Source organism: Hyperolius riggenbachi, chromosome 6, assembly GCF_040937935.1.
Source record: "Hyperolius riggenbachi isolate aHypRig1 chromosome 6, aHypRig1.pri, whole genome shotgun sequence".
NCBI lineage: Eukaryota > Metazoa > Chordata > Amphibia > Anura > Hyperoliidae > Hyperolius > Hyperolius riggenbachi.
This window is the reverse complement of record NC_090651.1, coordinates 130,647,362-130,670,213: the sequence shown is the minus strand read 5'-3', so window position 1 is coordinate 130,670,213 and position 22,852 is coordinate 130,647,362. Positions and strand designations below refer to the sequence as shown.

The following is a 22,852-nucleotide window of genomic DNA, read 5'->3' as shown; positions in this document are numbered from 1 at the left end:
CGCAATTACACTTCACCAAACTACGGCTTCGAAAACAAATATTCGCTTCGTATGCATTTCGTAGAATACGCGTTAAAATACGCAATTACGCGTAGTGCGAAGCGTAGTTTATGCGGATACTTATGCCCGTATGCAGAAAATTGTACGCATTAATTTCTTTAGAAATGCATATACTGGGAACCCTTCTATGCGTACATTCCCCTTTCCAATGCGTAAATTTGTATGCATACAACCGCATGCGGAAAATTAGACGCGAGTAACACATTCGTAGTTCACTACGCAATACACATAACTACGCATAGTGGGCGTAAGCTACGCGTAGCGGTACTTCGCTACGCGTAAATTCGTAAGCGTAGGTTTGATACTTCGCCTATGAACTACGATGCGTAGATGCAAACTACGATGCGTAAATTCGCACTGGCGTAGTTTCTGCTCATCCCTGGAATGGAGTTGTAACCACGGCATGCCTAGGATAATAGTGGAGGTAGACATGTGCAATGCAAAAAATGATAATTGTTCCCCATGCAATACCCCTATGGTGACCTTCACCTCCGGGGTCTGTGACAGAGCACGATTCCGTTGCAGAGGGGAATCGTCTACTGCCGTGACCTGAATGGGGGGTCTCACAGGGGTGAGAGGAATACCCAACTCCTGAGCAAACTCAAAGTTCATAAAATTGGCCGCTGAGCCCGAATCAATAAAAGCCTCAGTGGCCACAGATTTATTCTCCCATGTAATAGTACAGGGGAGAAGCAATTTCTTTTCTTTAAGGGGTGAAAATGGTGTGCCTAGGGTGTCACCCCCCACTACTCCTAGACAAACTCGTTTCCCGACTTGTTCGGGCAGTTTCGCACCCTATGCCCTGCTTCTGCACAGTATAGGCATAGTTGTTCCGTCATTCTCCGCGCTTCGCTCCACCTGGGTCAATTTTGATCGACCAATCTGCATTGGTTCAGGTGGAGGCACGGCCGGAGGGGATGAGACAGACGGAGATGGCGTTACTAAAGGTGCGGCGGAGGGTGCCGCATAGGATGTCACCCTGACACGGTGACTGCCCCGAATCTGCCTCTGATGGCGTAATCGACGGTCGACTCGAATGGCCGATGTGATGGCCTCATCGACTGTCCTGGGCTTGGGCAAAGTTAACATTAGATCGGATACCTCCTCTGACAACCCAGACAAGAAGTAATCCATCAGGGCAAAATTGTCAAACCTGGCGGTGACTGACCATCTGTGAAACTCTGCCGCGTAATCCTCGACTGAGCCTCTGCCTTGTCGCAGAAGTTTGAGCTTGCGCTCAGAGGTTGCCGCAAGGTCAGGGTCGTCGTATATCATGGCCATGGCCTTAAAAAATTCCTCTACCGAGGTCAGAGCTGTATCAGTGGGAGGCAGATTGTATGCCCAGGTCTGGGAGTCACCAGTTAACAATGTTTTAATAAAGACGACCCGTTGGGTCTCAGTCCCAGATGATCGGGGTCTCAACTCGAAGTATGACAACACTCTACTCTTAAAATTCTGGAAGTCAGACTTGTGGCCGGAAAATTTATCTGGTACGGGCATCCGTATGTCATCACTAGGAGGGGATCGCACTGAATCAACTGACGTCTGAAGGGTTTGCACAGAGCCTGTAAGGGCATCAATTAAAGCTTTGTGCTGGCCCAGTGCTTGCTGGATAGTATCTACCGAAGTGGCAAGCACAGTTAGAGGGTCAGCGCGTGCGTCCATAATTAATTGGTCTGGCGTTCTGTAACGATCGGTGAGCACAGAGAGTATCTGATTACCGGTGATCTGCAGTATCACTGGGAATACAGATATATACCAGATTATAAGTGATCTGCAGTATCACCGATAAACCGATATAGCTAACCTCTGTTCACCTGAGTAGAGTGTAGTGTTTGGTGTGACAGTAACACTTTGAGGACTAGGCCTCATTGCAACAAGGAGTACTGCACAGATTCCTTCCGCAGACCTGAGCTCTCCAAGACGGGAGGAGACAGACTGACAGTAGGAAGGATGTCTGAAAGTGACCCTCAGGAGGAAGGGTCGCTAACAGAGCGAGGAACCGCCTCTAACGGTAAGGTCGGTTCTCGAGGTCGGACAAGCCAGGTCGTACACACATGGACAGATACAGTACAAGATCAGGAGACAAAGGCGGAGTCTAAGTACAGGCAGGGTTCGGCAACAGGGTATCAGAAATATCGAGGTACAGAATCAGGAGGCTGAGGCGGAGTCTAGGAACGAGCCGGGGATCGGCAACAGAGTATCAGAAATATCGAGGTACAAGATCAGAGTTCAGGAGGGTAGTCAAGGCAGGCAAAAGTCATAACAGATAATCACAATCAAACTAGTACTTTAGCTATCAACAGAATCTAGCTAAGTGTAGGATTACAGCTCCAGCTGGTCCCGGCACACTTGTGGATCTGACTACGGATCTGGGTGCTCCCACATATGTGATCACAACGCCAGACAAAGAGCAAGTGAACAGCCAGCAGTATATATACACAAGGACCTCTCCAGGACCTCCCTAATTGCTGGACCAATGAGAGTTGTGGAAAATGTCAGCTGACCCGCCTGGTCAGCTGACTCACTTCTGGCTGTTATTTAAACTCAGCCTCTGAGCGCGCGCGCGTGTCACTCTGGGCCTTGGTGGACTATCAGTCCCAGCCACACCAGTACTGTCTAGCAATGTATTTTGTGAACCGCTTGCGGGGGCCGCCTCCAATGCGGATTCCGCCGTTCTCAACGCGGATTCCGCCGTTCCCAATGCGGACTCTGCCGCTCTGCCTAAGCGGCATGCGGCGGTTTTTCCGCGTTGTGACGCCCTGCTGGACGCGGAAACAGCCGCCTCACTATGAGAGACGGCGGCTCTTCCGCGTTTTCTCACAGCCCTTCCTCCTCTGAGTGCCCCCCAACCCCCACTCAGTAACAAAGTTAGCAGCTTGGACGCATAAGTGAATGCTGTGCACTGCTTTCTATACATGCCCGGCGGGGAGACAACAGGCATATACCGCTTCGGTCTGGTGGAGGGGAGGACACAGAATTCAGCAGGCAGGCTGCATCCACAATAAATGCCTGCATATTCCGATTTGGCAGGGGCAGCCACAATACATTAGCCCCATCATATTGCTGCACATCTATGGGGGGGGTTACACTAATTCAGCCAGTCTGGCCAGTATAAGCTCACACAGTCAAAGCAGGCCCTCTGCTTGCCTGCAATCTGCAATTCCTTAGCTATTCGCCCTATTAACCCCCTTGCCGGTCCAATTCCCGTGGCAAGGGGGCAGCGCAGCGCTTTTTAACATTTTTTTTAAATCATGTAGCGATCCCAGGGCTCCGGCGATCAGAGTAAGCAGGAAATCCCGTTCAGGACGGGATTTCCTGCTGGGCTTCCCCGGTCGCCATGGCGACGGGGCGGGATGACGTCACCGACGTCATGGACGTCGGGACGTCAGAGGGAATCCCGATCCACCCCTCAGCACTGCCTGGCACTGATTGGCCAGGCTGCGCAAGGGGTCTGGAAGGGGGGGGGGGGGCGGCGCGGCGCGGTGGAGAGCGGCGGATCGGCGGGTAGGGGCGGCGATCAGATGTTACAAGCAGCTAGCAAAGTGCTAGCTGCATGTAACAAAAAAAATTATGCAAATCGGCCCAGCGGGGCCTGAGAATGCCTCCTGCGCAGGTTACCCCGAGCTGAGCTCGGGATAACCGGCAAGGAGGTTAAGGGGACACTTTAGGAAAGTAGTGTGATTAATACCGTAATTGTATGTATGTCAAAAGTACTGACATCTTTTGCAGAGCATAACAGAGCACTTAGTTAAGTTACTACCAAGTCACTCCTGTGGACAAGCAGTAGTAAATGGAAATGCTAGCGCAGGTTATCTATATTTATTGAGGTTCTCCTAACTGGGAGTACAGTGGAGAGCATGTATACCTGCTGCAATTCCTACCCCCGGCTTATACTCGAGTCAATCATTTATCCCTGTTTTTTAGGGAAAAATGGGGGTCAGCTTATACTCGAGTATATACGGTAGCTACTAAGATAAGAAATTGTACACAGTGTTTCTCTCCCTCCTTCCTCTTCCCTCTCCCATTGCTTGCAGAGTCGTGAGGCACAGACTGGGGTCTGGAATGATTTGTCTGTGATCTGTGATCTGTCCACACAGTAGCACCATCATTTGGATAATCTGTCCTGCTCAAAAGCCTCTGAGTACTGTGTGTGATGTTCACAATTGGTTCCTACCATTGCTGAACTAGTTAACCTTCATTTTACCTGAGTTAGGCAACAAATATCTAAAGCTCACCATACAAACATTGATTTTTATCACCCAAATAGGCCCCACCAGCCAGCCATCATGCCCACTTTGTGCGCACACACACACACACACACACACACTTGAAGCTGGAGCAACCACTGATTGGGTTCTCTAAGATCTTACTTTTTCACATAACTTTTGAAGCCCTCTTCTGTATGTAAGTGTATATATATATATATATATATATATACAGTATATATATATATATATATATATATATATATATATATATATATATATATATATATATATATACATATATACATATACATATATATATATATATATATATATATATATACAGTATATATATATATATATATATACATATATATATATATATATACAGTATATACAGTGTATATGTATATATATATATATATATATATATATATATATATATATATATACAGTATATATATATATATATATATATATATATATATATATATATATATATATACAGTGTATATATATATATATATATATATATATATATATATATATATATACATACATACATACATACATACATACATACATACATACATACATACATACATACATACATGGAGGGGGAGAGAGAGAGAGAGAGAGAGAGTCCAGGCTAGATGAGGGCTCAGCTAAGCCAGAGATGCATACTTGAGGGAATTTACCCTACAAAAACGTTTTCAAAGCAATTTAAAGCCCACTTCCGGTTTTTCTATTCGGATATCTGAATCTGCCTGGATAGCCCAGATAATGCGTTCGGATATCTGCATGAAAGCGGATATCTGAAAGTTCTGATTCGAATATCTTGGTATCCGGATCCGTATCAATTCGGATTTTGAAAAGGGGTATCCGAGCAGCACTGACCCACTTGAGCCATAGGGAAATATGGACATTACGTTGCACATCCAGTTGTAACTGACAGCTGCTGATACATAACTGACAGCAACTGGTATATTTCAGCTCTGACGAAATATTGTCAGAAATGGAAGGGATCACTGTAAAAAGAAAATGGTGAGCTTCTGAGAGGAACTGATGGTGAGGTTAGTATGTAATATTCATTTGCAGCTACGTCGTGTTTATTTTAGATAATTTTACTCGCTTCAGGTTCCCTTTAAGCCTCCTGCCAGGGCGCCCCATTGGTTTAGCTTATCAGCCAGTGAGAATCCTCCTCGAATTGCATATGCCTCTCAGTCTTGTGTTTACAAAGCATCCCTGTTTTACTTTGCTAAGTTAGAATAAGCAAACTAAGATTCTCAAGATTTCCATGGACAAAATCTTTATAAACAGGGTTTTTTATAAGGTAAGACCAAAAACTGTATTTAACTATAGTTTCTGTGTTAACATTGCAAACAAACTGAATGTGAAAGTTGATGAATGTAAAATATAGTAAAGGTGTGTTTCAATGCTACATATTGCAGGATGACGTGAAGGATCACAAAGCAAGTATCTACAATTCTTTGGTGACCAATAGTTCAAAAGAGCTCTCGGCTTTCAGTGACTTCCCCATGCCTGCTGACTTTCCTAACTTCCTACCCCATCATAAGTATTATGAATATCTCAAACTATATGCTGAGAATTTTAAACTGGTGAAATACATTCAGTTCAAGGTAGGTTTTACAAACATCCTATATAATAATAGCCCTGTGTCTCTGCGTCTCATCCCTCACTTCGTGTGTGTGTGTGTGTGTGTGTGTGTGTGTGTCTAGAACTCATGGAAAAGCCAGAGATTTGTTTGACCTATTAGTTGACTCAGATTTGTTTGATCTATTAGCTGACTCAGTCCTGACTCAGACAGGAAGTGACTACAGTGTGACCCTCACTGATAAGAAATTCCCCTTTTTATCTCTTTCTTGCTCTTAGAAGCCATTTTCTGCTAGGAAAGTGTTTTATAGTTGGAATTTCTTATCAGTGAGGGTCACATTTGTAGTCACTTCCTGTCTGAGTCAGGACTTAGTCAGCCACTTACATACCTGATATTTAACTCTTTCAGACAGAGTAAGAAAAAAAGAAACACAGCCTAGTTATTTGTGTGCTAGGCACTGTACATACACATGTCTATCCCATCATTTTACATGTCACTTCGGGTATCCTTTAAAAAACACACACAAAACTCATACAAAATGCAATAAAACACTATGGGCCTGATTCACAAAGTGGTGCAAACTTTTTCGTGGACTTTTGCGCGCGCAATTTGCCGCGATTCGCGCGATCGCGAACTTTTGCGCGCACCGCTTTGTGAATCAGGCCCTATACCTCTGCATCACCACTGGCATACATTAGGTGCGTTTTAGATGTGTTTTTGAAAAATATGCACCAAGCACATTGCAGAATGCAAACATATGCATTTTTTCATGCTGCATTATGTGCGTTAATGCTAGTATGTTACACAACGCTAGTGTTTCTGCCTAGTGTGTTCCTACCCTGAAGCTTCTCCTTATTTTGATTGCAAACCAGTGCCCTTCTCAGTTTGCATGAACTCTTCTGTGACAGATTGCTTAAAGGACATCCGAGGTGAAAATAAACTGATGAGAAAAACAATTGTATCTATCATCCGTCTCCTAAAACAATGACTTTTTGGGGAACCCACAATTTTATTTTATATTTAAATCTAGTTTTGTAAGTTTTTACTGTTTAATTGTCTATACTTAATGACACTATTACTGAAGTATACTAGAGTTCACATCTATGAATTATTGACCCTTTTTATCTCTGTCCCGCTCTAAGAAGCCATTTACTGATAGGAAAGTATTTTATGGCTGTAATTACTTATCAGTGAGGGTTATGCTATAGTCTTTCCCAGTCCGACCCAGTCCAGACCCAGACAGAAACTGTCACTTACATACCTGATGTTTAACACTTTCAGGCAGAGAAAGAAAAAAAAAGGAACACAGCCCAGTTATTTGTGTGCTTGGCACTATACATACACATGTCTCTCTCATCATGTCACATGTCCTTTAAATAATCTTGTTAGCTTGATTGTATTGTTCGCTTTCTAATGTTTTAAGCTCTATTTTAGATTTCTTCCATCTATGAAACGTTCAGTTCAGGGGCGTAGCTAGAAATGACTAGGCCCCATAGCAAAAAAATGTTATGCCCCCCCCCCCCCCCCCCACAACCTTCCAACCCCATGGACCTCTGACCTCCCACCCAAACATTCCTCCAGGACCCTCCACCCCAACATTCCCACACCCCTCTAAGTACAGTATAAGTAGTCAGGTCTATAGGTGTCCCCAGTTTAGGTAGTAGTCAGGGGCGTAACTTGAAATCACAGGGCCCCCTTGTGGCAACAGCAATTTAAACTAAATACTGTACAAACGTTTTAACTCATACATGAACATTATGGAAAATCCAAGTTGAAAATAAACTGTGAAGATAAACAATTTCATCCATCCTACTCCTGAAAAATAAATTAATTTTTTTACAACCTCCTAGTTTCATTTTCTGTTTTAAAAAGCTAAAAAAGTAGGTTTAATGCTATTGTCTCATATGATGATGATTCAGCTTTTCCCATAGTCTCGCAGTTAGCAATCATGTGACCCCCAACAAGACAAATTCAGCAATCATGAGGCCCCCAACAAGACAAATTCAGCAATCATGAGGCCCCCAACAAATCATGAGGCCCCCAACAAGACAAATTCAGCAATCATGAGGCACCCAACAAGACAAATTCAGCAATCATGAGGCCCCCAACAAGACAAATTCAGCAATCATGAGCAGTGGCGTAGCTACAAACCTCTGGGCCCCGATGCGGAATCTGGATGTGGGCCCCCCCCCCACGGCAACAACAGCCCCCCTCCCCCGGCAACACCCGACGCATACACATATCCGAATCCCTATAGCCAGCTATAGGTCCCCCCAGTATAGGTAGCCAGGCATAGGTACGCCAGTATAGTTGCCCCCGGTATAGGTTAGCCAGGTAGGTGCCTCCAGCATAGGTAGCCAGTATAGTTGCCCCCAGTATAGGTTAGATAGGCAGGCGCCGCCAGTACAGGTTAGCTAGGTGGGTGCCTCTAATATAGGTAGCCAGAATAGTTGCCCCCAGCATAGGTTAGATAGGTAGGTGCCCCCAGTATAGGTTAGTTAGGTAGGTGCCTCCAATATAGGTAGCCAGTATAGTTGCCACCTGTATAGGCTAGCTAGGTGCCCCGAATACAGGTTAGACAATTAAGTGCCCCCAGGTTAGATAGGTAGGTGCCCCCCAGTATAGGTTAGATTAGGTAGCTGCCCCCCAGTATAGGTTAGATGAGGTAGGTGCCCCCCAGGATAGGTTAGGTAGCTGCCCCCCAGGATAGATTAGGTAGCTTTCCCCCAGGATAGGTTAGGTAGGTAGCTGGCCCCCCAGGATAGGTTAGGTAGGTAGCTGGCCCCCCCAGGATAGGTTAGGTAGGTAGCTGGCCCCCCAGGGTAGGTTAAGTAGGTAGCTGCCCCCCCAGGATAGGTTAGGTAGCTGCCCCCCAGGATAGGTTAGGTAGCTGCCCCCCCAGGATAGCTTAGGTAGGTAGCTGCCCCCCAGGATAGATTAGGTAGGTAGCTGGCCCCCCAGGATGGGTTAGGTAGGTAGCTGGCCCCCCAGGATAGGTTAGGTAGGTAGCTGGCCCCCCAGGATAGGTTAGGTAGGTAGCTGGCCCCCCAGGATAGGTTAGGTAGGTAGCTGGCCCCCCAGGATAGGTTAGGTAGGTAGCTGGCCCCCAGGATAGGTTAGAGTAGGTAGCTGCCCCCCCCGGATAGGTTAGAGTAGGTAGCTGCCCCCCAGGATAGGTTAGGTAGGTAGCTGGCCCCCCAGGATAGGTTAGGTAGGTAGCTGGCCCCCCAGGATAGGTTAGGTAGGTAGCTGGCCCCCCAGGATAGGTTAGGTAGGTAGCTGGCCCCCCAGGATAGGTTAGGTAGGTAGCTGGCCCCCCAGGATAGGTTAGGTAGGTAGCTGGCCCCCCAGGATAGGTTAGGTAGGTAGCTGGCCCCCCAGGATAGGTTAGGTAGGTAGCTGGCCCCCCAGGATAGGTTAGAGTAGGTAGCTGCCCCCCCCGGATAGGCACGGAAGCGCTGTAGGCGGAACTCACCTCCGTCCCTGCTCCGCTGGTCTCCTCCCGCTCTGTATAGATGTTGTTGTTACACACTGCTTCCTGTTTAGCCGGAAGCAGTGTGTAACAGCAGATCTATGCAGAGCGGGAGGAGACCAGCGGCGCTTGGAACGCAGGCAGGTGAGTTCTGCCTACAGCGCTTCCGTGCGCTGCGCACTCTGCATCTGATATGGAGGGGAGGGCCCGGGGAGAGGTCGGACTGCCCTCCCCATGGCTGCAGCTCCCCCCTCCCAATAACGCAGGCAGGGATCCCATCTCCGAGTCCAAACGGACATGGGCCCCCCGGGCCCCTCCCCCGCCTCTTCAGGAGCCGGGCCCGGTCGCCGAGGCGACCGTTGCGACCACAGGCCCTACGCCCCTGATCATGAGGCCCCCAACAAGACAAATTCAGCAGTCATGAGGCACATAAATAGACAGAATTTCACATAAATAGGCAGAATGCCCCCTTAATGTGGTAGACACGTCTCACCTGGCTTCTGAATTCTCCTGTACTGGCTGCTTTGCCTGGCAATACTGTTTTTGGCTGGATTGGGGATGATGTGTGGGCTGAAAGGCCTGGCAGTGATGCTGTGGCCTGGCTGGCGGTGATGCTGTGGCCGATGCTGTGGCTGGGTTGGCAGTGATGCTGTGGCTGGGTTGGCTGGCGGTGATGCAGTGGCTGGGTTGGCTGGCGGTGATGCTGGGCTGTGCTTGGCTGGTTGAAGTAAAAGCTGGCCTGACTGGTGGTGATGCTGTGGCCTTTTTGACTGTGATTCTGGGCTGGTTGGCTGGTGGTGATGCTGGGCTGGCTGGCCTAGATAGTTTAGGTAGTGACAGGTGCCCCCTAGTTAAGGTAGTGCCAGGAGTCCCCAAGTTTAGGTAGTGACAGGAGCCCCACCAGTTCTGGCAGTGACAGGAGCCCCCCAGTTCAGGCAGTGACAGGAGCCCCCCAGTTCAGGCAGTGACAGGAGCCCCCCAGTGTAAGTAGTAACAGGTGACCCCCAGTTCAGGTAGTGACAGGGACCCCAAGTGTATGTAGTGGCAGGAGCCCCCAGTTATGTAGTGAGTGACAGGGACCCCCAGTTAGGTAGTGATGGACCCCCAGGTTAGGTAGTAATTGACAGAGACCCCCAGGTTAGGTAGTGAGTGATAGGGACCCCCAGGTTAGGTAGTGAGTGACAGGCGCCCCCCAGGTTAGGAAGTGACAGGAGCCCCCCAGGTTAGGTAGTGAATGACAGGGACCACCAGTTAGGTAGTGAGTGACAGGGATCCCCAGGTTAGGTTGTGAGTGACAGGGACCCCCAGGTTAGGTAGTGAGTGACAGGGACCCCCAGGTTAGGTAGTGAGTGACAGGGACCCCCAGTTAGGTAGTGAGTGACAGGGACTCCCAGGTTAGGTTGTGAGTGACAGGGACCCCCAGGTTAGATTGTGAGCGACAGGGACCCCCCAGGTTAGGTTGTGAGCGACAGGGACCCCCAGTTAGGTTGTGACTGACAGGGACCCCCAGGTTAGGTTGTGAGTGACAGGGACCCCCAGGTTAGATTGTGAGCAACAGGGACCCCCCAGGTTAGGTTGTGAGCGACAGGGACCCCCAGTTAGGTAGTGACTGACAGGGACCTCCAGGTTAGGCTGTGAGTGACAGGGACCCCCAGGTTAGGTTGTGAGTGACAGGCGCCCCCCCCAGGTTAGGTTGTGAGTGACAGGGACCTCCAGGTTAGGTTGTGAGCGACAGGGACCCCCCAGGTTAGGTTGTGAGTGACAGGGACCCCCAGGTTAGGTTGTGAGTGACAGGCACCCCCCAGTTAAGTAGTGAGTGACAGGCGCCCCCAGGTTAGGTTGTGAGTGACACGGACCCCCAGGTTAGGTTGTGAGTGACAGGGACCCCCAGGTTAGGTTGTGAGTGACAGGGTCGCCCAGGTTAGGTTGTGAGTGACAGGCGCCCCCAGGTTAGGTTGTGAGTGACAGGGACCCCCAGGTTAGGTTGTGAGTGACAGGGACGCCCAGGTTAGGTTGTGAGTGACAGGCGCCCCCCAGTTAACTAGTGAGTGACAGGCGCCCCCCAGGTTAGGTTGTGAGTGACAGGCGCCCCCCAGTTAAGTAGTGAGTGACAGGCGCCCCCAAGGTTAGGTTGTGAGTGACAGGCGCCCCCCAGTTAACTAGTGAGTGACAGGCGCCCCCCAGTTAAGTAGTGAGTGACAGGTGGCACCCCCCAGGTTAGGCCGCCCCTCCCCCCGGGCCCGCTCAGGGCCGTTTTGAGGGCTGGAGGGGTCACAGCATGAGGGAAGAGCTTGGTGGCACACAAACAAAGATTGTATGCAGGAGGAGGCGGTGGGGCAGCGGCGGCAGATACATACCTTCCGTGCGCTCCAGCCTCCACCGATGCGTCTCTCTCTAGCTTCTGACGCGACTTCCGGTATAAACAGGAAGTCGCGTCAGAGGCTAGAGAGAGACGCATCGGTGGAGCGCATGGAAGGTATGTATCTGCCGCCACTGCCCCGCCGCCTCCGCCTGCATACAATCTTGTTTAATGCTGGAGGGGAGAGCGCAGAGGGGAGAGCCCAAGGTGAGGGAGGGGGGGCCCTTCCCCCCTCCCCACCGACGTGCCACCAAGCTCTCCCCTCATGCTGTGACCCCTCCAGCACCTAGCGGGGCATCCTGCTGCGGGCCCCCTGCGACGTAGGGGCCCCATAGCAACGCTATGGTTGCTATAGCGATTGCTACGCCTCTGGTTCAGTTCCAATCATCTTCTGTCTTTAGGTATGGTGCTTCCACTTGTTAAATAAAATGGATCCTTTGCCGCATATGTTGCCCATAGCCACATATGGCGCAACATACCTGCTTCATAGACGCAATGTTAAAATGGAGCGGAGCTGACACTGAAATGGTCCACTACGATCCGAATTGGAGCCAGTAAATGGCTCCTGAGTTGCATTACAACAGGATTGCAACAGAGGGGAAAAGTGGCATCACACTTGATGCCATCGGTGTGATGCATACAGTGACGTATACGCTACAAAGAAAGTATGCTTCACTGTCATTGTTAATGTGTGTGTTATGTGGTAACACACTGCTTGCATTGTGTTATGCCTGATGGATCAATTGCACTGCACTTTCAATTGCACTGCACTTTCAATATGCCCATTTGAACAGTAGTATTACATTATACATAGCATTGCCATAGTAATGCAATTATATTGTCTGATGCAATAGACCACAACACACCGGTGTGAAAGTAGCCTTAGGGCTCAAACCCACTAGCAGCCTTTTCTAAGCACTTGTGATTTAAAAAAAGCTCTTGCTAATTTAATGCTATGGGGTTTTTTATAAAATCACATCACTCAAGTGGGATCACACACATAGCATGACATTAGCAAGAGCTTTTCAATTCACAAAGTACTCAGCACTCCTAGTGGGTTCCAGGCCTTAGGCTTGGGACCCACTAGCAGCGCTTTTCTAAGCTTTTGTACTTTGAAAAGCTCTTGCTAATGTTATGCTGCGTGTGATCCCACTTTAGGGATGTGATTTTCTAAAAATCCCCCATAGCATTACATTAGCACTTAGGAAAGCAGTGCAATTGGGTGCCAGGCCTTAAGCCTGGAACCCACTACAAAACGCTATCACTAATCGCAATCGCTAGCATTTTTAATGAGCATTTTGTATGCGATTTCATGAGGTTGGTAGCAATTTTAAAAAGTGTGTTTTGCCAGCAATTGTGTAGCAATTAGTGTTTTTAATTCTGATTGGTCCTTTCAATTAATTACACATTTTTTACATTGTACAGTTATTTAAAAACGCTAGCAAAATCGCTCTGTGTAGGTTTTAATGAGCGATTACGCCAGTGTTTATATACTTTACATTGCAGAAACGCTAACGCAAATGCTAAAAATGCTGCATGTTCTGTGTTTGCAATTTTGGTAATCGCAATCGCTCCAGTGGAATTTGGCCCATCTATTAACATTAGCTGAGCGTTTAGGGAAATTGTGAGCTTTTTGAATCGCTCCCTAAACGCTCAAAAAATCGCTCTAATGGGTTCCAGACGTTAGAGTTGCATCAATGATTGCAATGCACAATCAAGCTGTCAGTTTCATCAAACAAGGTGCTAGACTCTGCCATTAAAAAGTGGCTACAACAAGCCATTAGATTAAGATGGGGTGATTTCAATCAGCAAAAATAAGAATTAAAGTTTTATAATACTTATTATTAGGAGTGGTTACTACTTATTTCACTTATGACCAACAGGAAAGGGCTCTTTGAAAGGATCTGTTTTGCCGATAAAAGGGGGAGGTACTGTGGCAGCAGATGCTGGCACCAGGACGTTTCTGAGGGCAGGCTGCAGCGATGCTGCAAGGCTACAGGGAGAAGCACCATATGCACACATCCTGCACAGACATCTGGGGCGTGTGCAGCATGCCACCCCTCTCTCAAGCTCTTGAAAGGCACACCACCTTACCAATCCATCCACTTGCAAGGTCACACTTGCCATGACTTTTTTGCAGTTTATTTTTCATATGCATTTTTGAAATGTTTTGTTTGCATACAAATTTTTTTCACAATTTTCCAGTGAATATAAATAGAGTGAATTTTCATGAACATGTATCTAATTAACTTTAAAATTGTATGCAATTTTTCATACAAAATATGATTTCTCTGTGTTCTCGTCGACTTGCATTGGAACACACACAAAAAACAGACCTGCTGTCCAATTTAAAATAAGAAAATTAGCAAATTGCAAATCTCATATTAACACAGGGAAAATGTGATGCCAGTAAAATACATTAGATGAGCAGCGATCACGATTGAAAAAAAAAACGCAATTTGATGCAATTCTAATAAATGTGATCCCTGCCTTTGGCAAGTTTCCCACATATCCAAATTTGCATCTGAATCAAATTTATCTTAAATCGCGATTGCCAAACATTGTACTTCAATTTTTATTAAGTTCTGAGGCAATGGGCTTGATTCACTAAAACAAATAGCATAACTTATCAAAGTTAACATGCCTTATCAGAGTAGCATAGCAAGCGCTACGAACCCGCAGGGGCTCAGGGCAGGACGAGTGGAGCTCTCATCATTGCCAAATACCAGGCATAAGTTCTTAGCGCTCGCTATGATACTCTGATAAGGCGTGTTCACTTTGATAAGGCGTGTTATCTCTGATAAGGCATGCTATTTGTCTTGAATCAAGTGAATCAAGCTCAATATGTGATTTGCATTTTTTTCTTGCATTTTAAATACAAACAGCAACCTTTTTTGGTGTGGAATTTGTATTTTAATGCAAATCATTGGAGATGCAGAAAAGTAGTGCTTTGCATTAAAAATTGCATGCAGCTTTGAAGTTACATACATTTTAATATAACTTAGTTTAATTGTATTCGCAGAAAAATCACAACATAAAAATTCTCAAACAAACACATACAAAAATGGCAAAAATGTGCACAAAATCCAACAAAAAATACTTAGATATTTGCAAACACAAATGCATGCATGCAGAAAACATAATGACAGATTAAAAATGCCCCCCCCCCCCCAAAAAAAAGAATTCGTTTTCACATGTACATATGGAAATAGTTTACATTAAAAAAAAACATTAAAGCGACACTGAAGCGAAAAAAACCTTATGAAATTATGAATTGGCAAGACTCCCTAACACTGCAGGGTGGCCTCTTGAGCGTGTCCCAGTGGCTGCAGCTCTTGAGCGCTTTGAGTCCGACAGGAGAAAAGCGCTATACAAATGTTCGGATTATTATTATTATGATTATTATAATTGTATGTGTAGTATGGATAAGGAATAGAACATTAGTAGCAAAGAAATGAGTCTCATATTTTTATTTAAAGTTCTATAGCTTTTTTTTTTCATTGTAGTGTTGCATCATATCGTCATATTTGCAGTTTGCTCTGTTTATAGTTTAAAATATAGAGTGTGGTTTGCAGAGCTAATGACCATTTGAATGTCTCTGAAGTAAAAACCTTATCTGAAGCTGTCACTGTTTCTTTGATGTATAATGCTCCAGAAATCAGCAACCAAGTTGGGTCAGAGAGCTCAGAGGAGCTCTTTTGCATAGATAACTGACGTTTCTTAACTCTTCCTGTACTGGAAATAATATATGGCGTGTTTCTTTGCTATTAATGTACTACACATACAATTCATCTCACTAATATTATAAATACGAAATAAAGTTTGGATGTTTGGATGCTTGTTATTCACATAGTACATTACCTAGAATAACATATAGGATACTTTTTTATGCCCATAACCAAAAAGTGGGTGGAGACAAATACAAATTTCACTGGGAAAATGTAAACTGCAGCCATTCTTACACTTTGAATGGTAGGTGTAACGAGCGGCGGGGACGCCATTTCTTCCGTCCCCGCCACTCTCTCGGTTTCCCCGCATGCTGGCCTCTCGCCCGCGCACACCACCAGACTAGTGCGCGCGCACGGCCAGCGTCACTGTATTTACGCCTCTAGGAGGCGAGTCAGCTGACCAGCAGGTCAGCTGACATCACAGGGAGCGCTCCTCGCCCCTGATTGGCCGGCTGGCGGGGGCGTGACTCAGGGCTCCCCTGTCGGCATAAAGACAGCGAGCTGTCAGTAGCTCGCTGTCTGTTGTCGAGAATACCAGTGTTTTATCACTCAGACCATAGACTAGACCCAGGTGTTGATGCCAAGGACTTCACACCTAGACTAGGATATTGATTGTATTGTATTGTTTACCTGTTTGACCTTGCTCGTTCCTGACTATTCTCTCGCTCTCTGATTCTGTACTTACGCCTATCTGATACCATTGCCGAATCTTGCCTGACCTCTGACTCTGAGCCTGCTTTCTGATTCTGTACTTTAGCCATCTGATTCTGTTGCCGACTATCCGCCTGCCCCTCACTCTGATTCTGCTTACAGATTTTGTATCTATCTGCCTGTGTGTTGCCGACCTATTTCTGTCTGACGCTTCTACTCACCAGTGGGCCGATTGCCACTGGTGAGGTTACTCCTGAAGTCCTCAGCTGATCTCTCCTGCCTGGGAGGTTAGTGTGGGAATCTTCAGAGTACTACTGTGTGAACCAATCACTCCACACACACATTATTAAAGTTGGTAGCCTTATCGTTCTACTCTATATCTGTATTATTGGTGATTCTGCAGATCACCTAATAATCAGACATAGTATCTGCATTATTGGTGATATTGGAGATCACCAGTACTCAGATCCTAGTTGCTACACACCGTTACAGAACAACAGACCATATTATGGATGCATTGTGTAACCAGGTACAGGCCCTAACCACAGCAGTTAACAATCTAACGGCCACGGTTAATGCTCAACAAGAACAAATTAATCGGCTATCAGAGACGGTTCGGGTCTTGCAGAACCCTGGGGTACCAGTGTCATCCCCTCAAGTGGTGGAACCGAGAATGTCTCCTCCCGAGAAGTTCTCAGGCCATAGGTCAGATTTTAGCAACTTTAGGAATCGTGTATTATCCTATTTTTAGTTACGGCCTGTCTCATCTGGCACGGAACAGCAGAGAGTAATATTCATTAAAACTTTGTTGTCAGGAGACTCCCAGACCTGGGCATACAGTTTGCCAACAGGTCACGAGGCCCTATCCTCTGTTCAGAATTTTTTCGATGCTATGGCCGTCATTTACGATGATCCGGATTTGGCGGTCAGATCAGAAAGGAGACTGAAAACTCTCCGTCAGGGCCACATTTCCATTGAAGTTTATGCAGCTGAGTTCAGACGCTGGGCAGCGTCGGCTAGATGGGGTCCCTTTGCCTTGCTAGATTGTTTCCTGACAGGCTTGTCCGATGCCGTGTCAGATATCATGTTGAGTCATCCTGAACCCAAATCACTGGATGACGCCATCACCCTAGCGGTCAAAATCGACAGGAGGGTTCGTTATCAGAAATAGAGTCAGGCCAGAGGTTCTGCTAAGCCAGGGCCAATCCCTGTATCCTCCTCTACCACTCAGGATGAGCCAATGCAGATTGGTCAGTCCAGACTGTCAGAGCTGGAGAAGAATCGTAGAAGGAAGGAGGGGCTCTGTTTGTACTGTGCAAAGAAGGGTCACATTGTGCAAAACTGTCCTAGGAAGGCGGAAAACCCCTTCGCCTAGGTGTAGTTAGAGGTACTACCCTAGGCGAGCCAGTTTTACCTCTACCTGATAATCGATGTTTGCTGCCGTGCTCTATTGCTTGGGGGGATCAGGTCATATCCACCCAAGCATTCGTTGATTCAGGCTCCGCAGCAAACTTTTTGGACTACGATTTGGCCCGTAAGTGGGGTATTCCTAGCCAACCTTTGAACAGGCGCATTGTGATCACTGCGATCGATGACTCCCCGTTGTCGTCTAGTCACCCTCTCTCTCTGACGCCTAACCTGCTCTTCCAGGTTGGGGTGCTCCATAAGGAAGAGATACAGTTTTTTGTTCTCAAGATGGCCACTTCTACTGTGATCCTGGGTATGCACTGGCTTCAGAGGCATTCTCCACAGATCGACTGGAGTACCGGCCAATTGTTGAGTTGGTCGTACTTTTGCCACCAACACTGTATTGACAAAATTTCTGTGTGTACCACTCAACTTCATGTAGAGAGTTTGCCACCACAATATTCCGCATTTTCTGATGTATTTTGCCCAAAGGCGGCAGATAAACTCCCTCCTCACCGGAGTTTCGACTGCCCAATTGACTTGAGGCCGTGTACCATGCCTCCTAGAGGACACATTTATAATTTGTCTGGGCCCGGGAAAACAGCAATGAAGGAGTAAATTAACCACTTCACCACTGAGGGGTTTTACCCCCTGACCACCAGAGCAATTTTCACCTTTCAGCGCTCCGTCCATTCATTCGTCTATAACTTTATTATTTTATTATTATTATTATTATTTATTTGCCCATTATTCCCGATTATAAAACCGTTTAAATTATGTCCCTATCACAATGTTTGGCCCCAATATTTTATTTGGAAATAAAGGTGCATTTTTTTCAGTTTTGCGTCCATCCCTAATTACAAGTCCGTAGTTTATAAAGTAACAGTGTTATACCCTCTTGACATAAATATTTAAAAAGTTCAGTCCCTAAGGTAACTATTTATGTTTTTTTTTTATTGTATATATTTTTATTTTTTAAAAATTACAAAAAAAAAAATTGGGGAGTGTGGGAGGTAATGAGTTAATTTATTATGTAAAACAATTTATTTGTATGTGTAAAATGCATTAGGGTGTAGTTTACTATTTGGACACAAGATGGCCACAGTGAGTATGTTTACATCTGACCTGTAAGCGACCGGAAGGACGCTTACAGGAAGCAGTAGGAGGCTGGGAGACTCACAATGATCGCGCTGTTTCTGAAAGAAGCAGCAGATCATTGCGGGGGCTTAGATCAACGAACGGGAATGGATTTTCCCGTTCATTGATCTCCGGGCAAGCGGGCAGCGGCGTGCACGAGCGGCGAGTGCGCGCGCATGAGCGGCGGTAGCGCGGACAGCGGCGGGAGTGCGGAAGGTACGGATTTCTCCGTCCCTGGTTTTTTAGGAGGGAAAAAAGGGGCGGAGAAATTCGTACCGCCGGGGGTAAAGTGGTTAAGGAGAATTTGGCCAAAGGGTTCATCCGCCCTTCTAAGTCCCCTGCAGGGGCCGGGTTCTTCTTTGTACAGCAGAAGGATGGGGGGTTACGACCCTGTATCGATTACCGGGGACTAAACAAGATCACGGTCAGAAATCGGTACCCCCTTCCGTTAATAGATGATCTATTCTCTCAGGTCACCAATGCCAGTGTGTTCTCTAAATTAGATCTTCGGGGGGCATATAATCTCATCCGTATACGAGAAGGGGATGAATGGAAGACGACCTTCAACACTCCCGACGGGCACTACGAGTACCTTGTGATGCCCTTCGGGTTGTGTAACGCACCGCCCGTCTTCCAATAACTCGTTAATGAAATTTACAGGGAGGTCCTTGGTCGCTTTGTCTTGGTTTACCTGGATGACATCACTGGCGTATCCAGACGGGGGTTCTGGATGTATGGAACACCCCCCTGAGACTCCTGTACCTTTAAAAAAAATTCCCTGAAATCGCTGAAGCAGACAAGCTGGTAAATATACAGAGGCTTGCCTGAAGGGTCTGTGGGAAAAACTCAGCTCTTTCCCTATTGTAAAGACTGCATTGTAGACAGCTACATAAGGTATGTCACAGGTTGAAAAGTTTTTGACAGTCCCTAAACTGCCTGCAGCTTGTGTGAGAGGCTGACCATCCCTTACATTCTCCACACCCCTATGGACAGTATACCTATATCATTCCGCTATTCCCACAATCCTCCCCACCATGTTGTTAATGTTTTGTTTTTGCTTTGGCAATGCTAAATGTATTTGGTCCTGCCAATAAAGCTTTTTTGGATTTGGCTGGCAGGGACAGGAGACACATTACAAGCAAGTAGCCTGTGTGATGTGGGACTGCAATACAGATACGCTATCTGCTCTATCTCAGTCTCTCCACTCCACCTGGGGGGGCAATCTCCCCCCAGGCCCCCTTTCATTCAGTGATTTAGGGCTGGTGTCTGGTGTATTCAGGTTTGTTGTTGTAAGGCAATGCAAAATACTAGGCTAGCTGATAAAACTGCAATTAAAGGGCAGGCAAGCTGGTATATATACACAGCATGATGCAGAGCTTGCCTGGAGGGTCCGTGGGCAAAAATCCGTCTCTCCCCTATGTCATAATGACTGCATCTTGTTAAACAAGGTGAACATTTTTTGACAGTCCCTAGACTCCAGGAGGGCTGCTTTCTGACTTGTGTGAGAGACTGGCAGTGACAGGAGTCCTATTACAGGCAAGTAGCCTCTGTGTGATGTGGGACTGCAATACAGATAATGCTCCATCTCAGGCTATTCTCAATTTCTCTCCACTCCTCTTCTCTCTGGGCTAGTGCACGCCAAAATCACAATAGCAATCGCTAGCAATTAGTGAGTGCGATTTTCAGAGCGATTTCTGAATGAATCACTCAAAAAAATGCTACATGCGGTATAACTGCGATTTTGAAAAAATCACAACGCTGCTGTGGGAACACCCACATAGGGTAACATTAGCCAAGCGCTTTTCAAATCAATGTTGATTTGAAAAACGCTCAGAAGCCCTCTTGGTGTGCACCAGCCCTCCCTCATTCACCTTTGTTTCCCTCTTCCCCTAGTGCTGGCTGGCTGTGTCTTCTTGTCATACAGGAAAGCTAAATAAAAGTGCAATCCTGGTGAGGCAAATTATAATTATTTAGTATTTATATAGCGTCGCCATCTTCCGCAGATGCATATATCCCTGCATCATATGGGTATCGCTTGCGCTATGTGACATGTGACATATTCCACTGAATTGTCCAAACTAAGTCTATCTCCCGCTCCTCTCTCGGGGAGTTGTTCCAGCGATGTCCCCTGTTCAAATTTGCTGCTTCCAGAAGCCCTCAGAAACACTTGTGTCCTTGAGTACTTCCAAAGATAGGCAGCTCCGTAATACGCCAGCGCACTTTTGTGCATGGGCAGTATGGAGCCACCTGTATTCGGAAGCACTCGGGGACATGAGTGCTTCTGGACCTTTCAGGAATCCCCCCCCTTAAAAATCCTGCATTTGCCCCTGGACATCCTGATATTTTCCAAGAGTTTGGATGAACATAGGGACCATGTCAAGTATGTTTTATCAAAACTTAGAGGGAACCATCTCTATGCCAAATTGGAGAAATGCGTTTTTGAGAGGACTGAGGTACCGTTCCTGGGGTACATTATTTCTACTTCCGGGTTGACTATGGACCCCAAGAAAGTAGAAGCCGTATTGGAGTGGCCTCAGCCTCTTCGGTTGAAGGCACTTCAACGCTTCCTGGGCTTTGCTAATTACTACAGGAAGTTCATCAAGGGGTTTTCTTCCATAGTATCCCCTCTTACAGACCTTACTAAGAAGGGGGCGGATACTTATCACTGGACCAAGGAGGCCTGTTCAGCATTCTCCTTGTTAAAAGACTTGTTCTGCTCTGCCCCTGTTCTCCGTCATGTGGACATCCACCTTCCCTTCATTGTGGAGGAAGACGCCTCGGAGATAGGGGTAGGAGCTGTGTTGTCCCAACATTCAGGTTACCAAGGTCGCTTACACCCCTGTGCCTTCTTCTCCCGCAAGTTCTCTTCCGCTGAGAAGAACTATGATATAGGGAACAGGGAGCTACTAGCCATCAAATTAGCATCTGAAGAATGGCGTCACTCGTTGGACGGTGCTGAGCATGTCATCACGGTTTATACTGACCACAAAAATCTAGAGTACATCGAGGGAGCCAAGAGGCTCAGCCCTCGACAAGCTCGCTGGTCTCTGTTCTTCTCTAGATTTAGATTCATTATCACATACAGTACAAACCTGGGAACAAGAATATCAAAGCTGATGCATTGTCCAGGTGCTTTGAACCAGAGTCTTCCCCACCCTCTCAACCAGTGACAATTCTTCCTGAGCGGGTGGTCCTGGCCGCCACTGAGATTAAAAAAGACCTGAAGGCCATACTGAGGACTTTTCAACAGGATTCCCCTGAAGGGAGGCCTGAAGGGGTTCTCTTTGTGCCCATTCAGCTGAGACTCCAGGTCCTGGAGATGTTTCACAGCCATAAAGTAACAGGCCATCCCGGGTTTGCCAGAACTCTGGAACTGTTGTCCAGATGTGTCTGGTGGCTGTCTTTGTCTCGGGATTGCAAAGAATTTGTGAGGACTTGCTCTGTCTGTGCCAGGAGCAAGCCTTCTCGTATACCTCCGGCTGGCACTCTGCAAAGTCTGCCTGTGCCTGAGGAGCCATGGATCCATCTGTCCATGGACTTTGTAGGAGAGCTCCCCAATTCTGACGGAAAAACGGTCATTTGGGTGGTGGTGGACCGCTTCAGTAAAATGGCCCATTTTGTTCCTCTGGAAGGTCTCCCATCTGCCCAGCAATTGGCAGACTTATTTATTTCACACATTTTCCGCCTACACGGAATCCCGAAAAACATAGTCTCGGATAGAGGGGTGCAGTTCGTATCTCAATTCTGGAGGGCATTTTGCCATCATTTGGGCATGGAGCTCTCTTTCTCCTCAGGGTACCATCCCCAGACCAATGGGCAGACTGAAAGGGTCAACCAGGCCCTTCAGCAATTCCTGCGGTGTTATGTGTCGGATGTCCAGCATGAGTGGGCCAAGTTCTTACCGTATGCGGAATTCGCACATAACAACCTTAGAAGTGGGTCCTCTGGTTTTTCGCCCTTTCAGGTGGTCACTGGCAGATCACCAAAGTTTTCCCCCCTGTCTGTGGTGACCTCTCCTTTTCCTGCCTTGGAGACCTGGCAGAGATCTTTGAAGGAGAGATGGGCGCTGGTTAAAACCAATTTGGAGAAGGCTTTTAGAGTCCAAAAAAGACAGGCTGACAAGAGACGGTCAATGGAATGGACGTTTGAGACGGGAGATTATGTTTTGGTCTCCACACGTCATATCGCCCTCAAGCAACCTTCAGTTAAGTTGGG

The 22,852-nt window shown here is 46.9% G+C and overlaps 1 protein-coding gene across 1 annotated transcript in view; it reads left to right on the top strand.

The window, feature by feature from the left end:
* The window catches only part of LOC137522549 (dimethylaniline monooxygenase [N-oxide-forming] 2-like), a 93,510-nt gene that overhangs the window by 35,960 nt on the left and 34,698 nt on the right, over window positions 1–22,852 (top strand). The window contains exon 3 of the mRNA XM_068242629.1: window positions 5,720–5,908. Coding sequence (XP_068098730.1) covers window positions 5,720–5,908 — 189 coding nt within the window. The remainder of the gene's footprint in view (window positions 1–5,719; window positions 5,909–22,852) is intronic.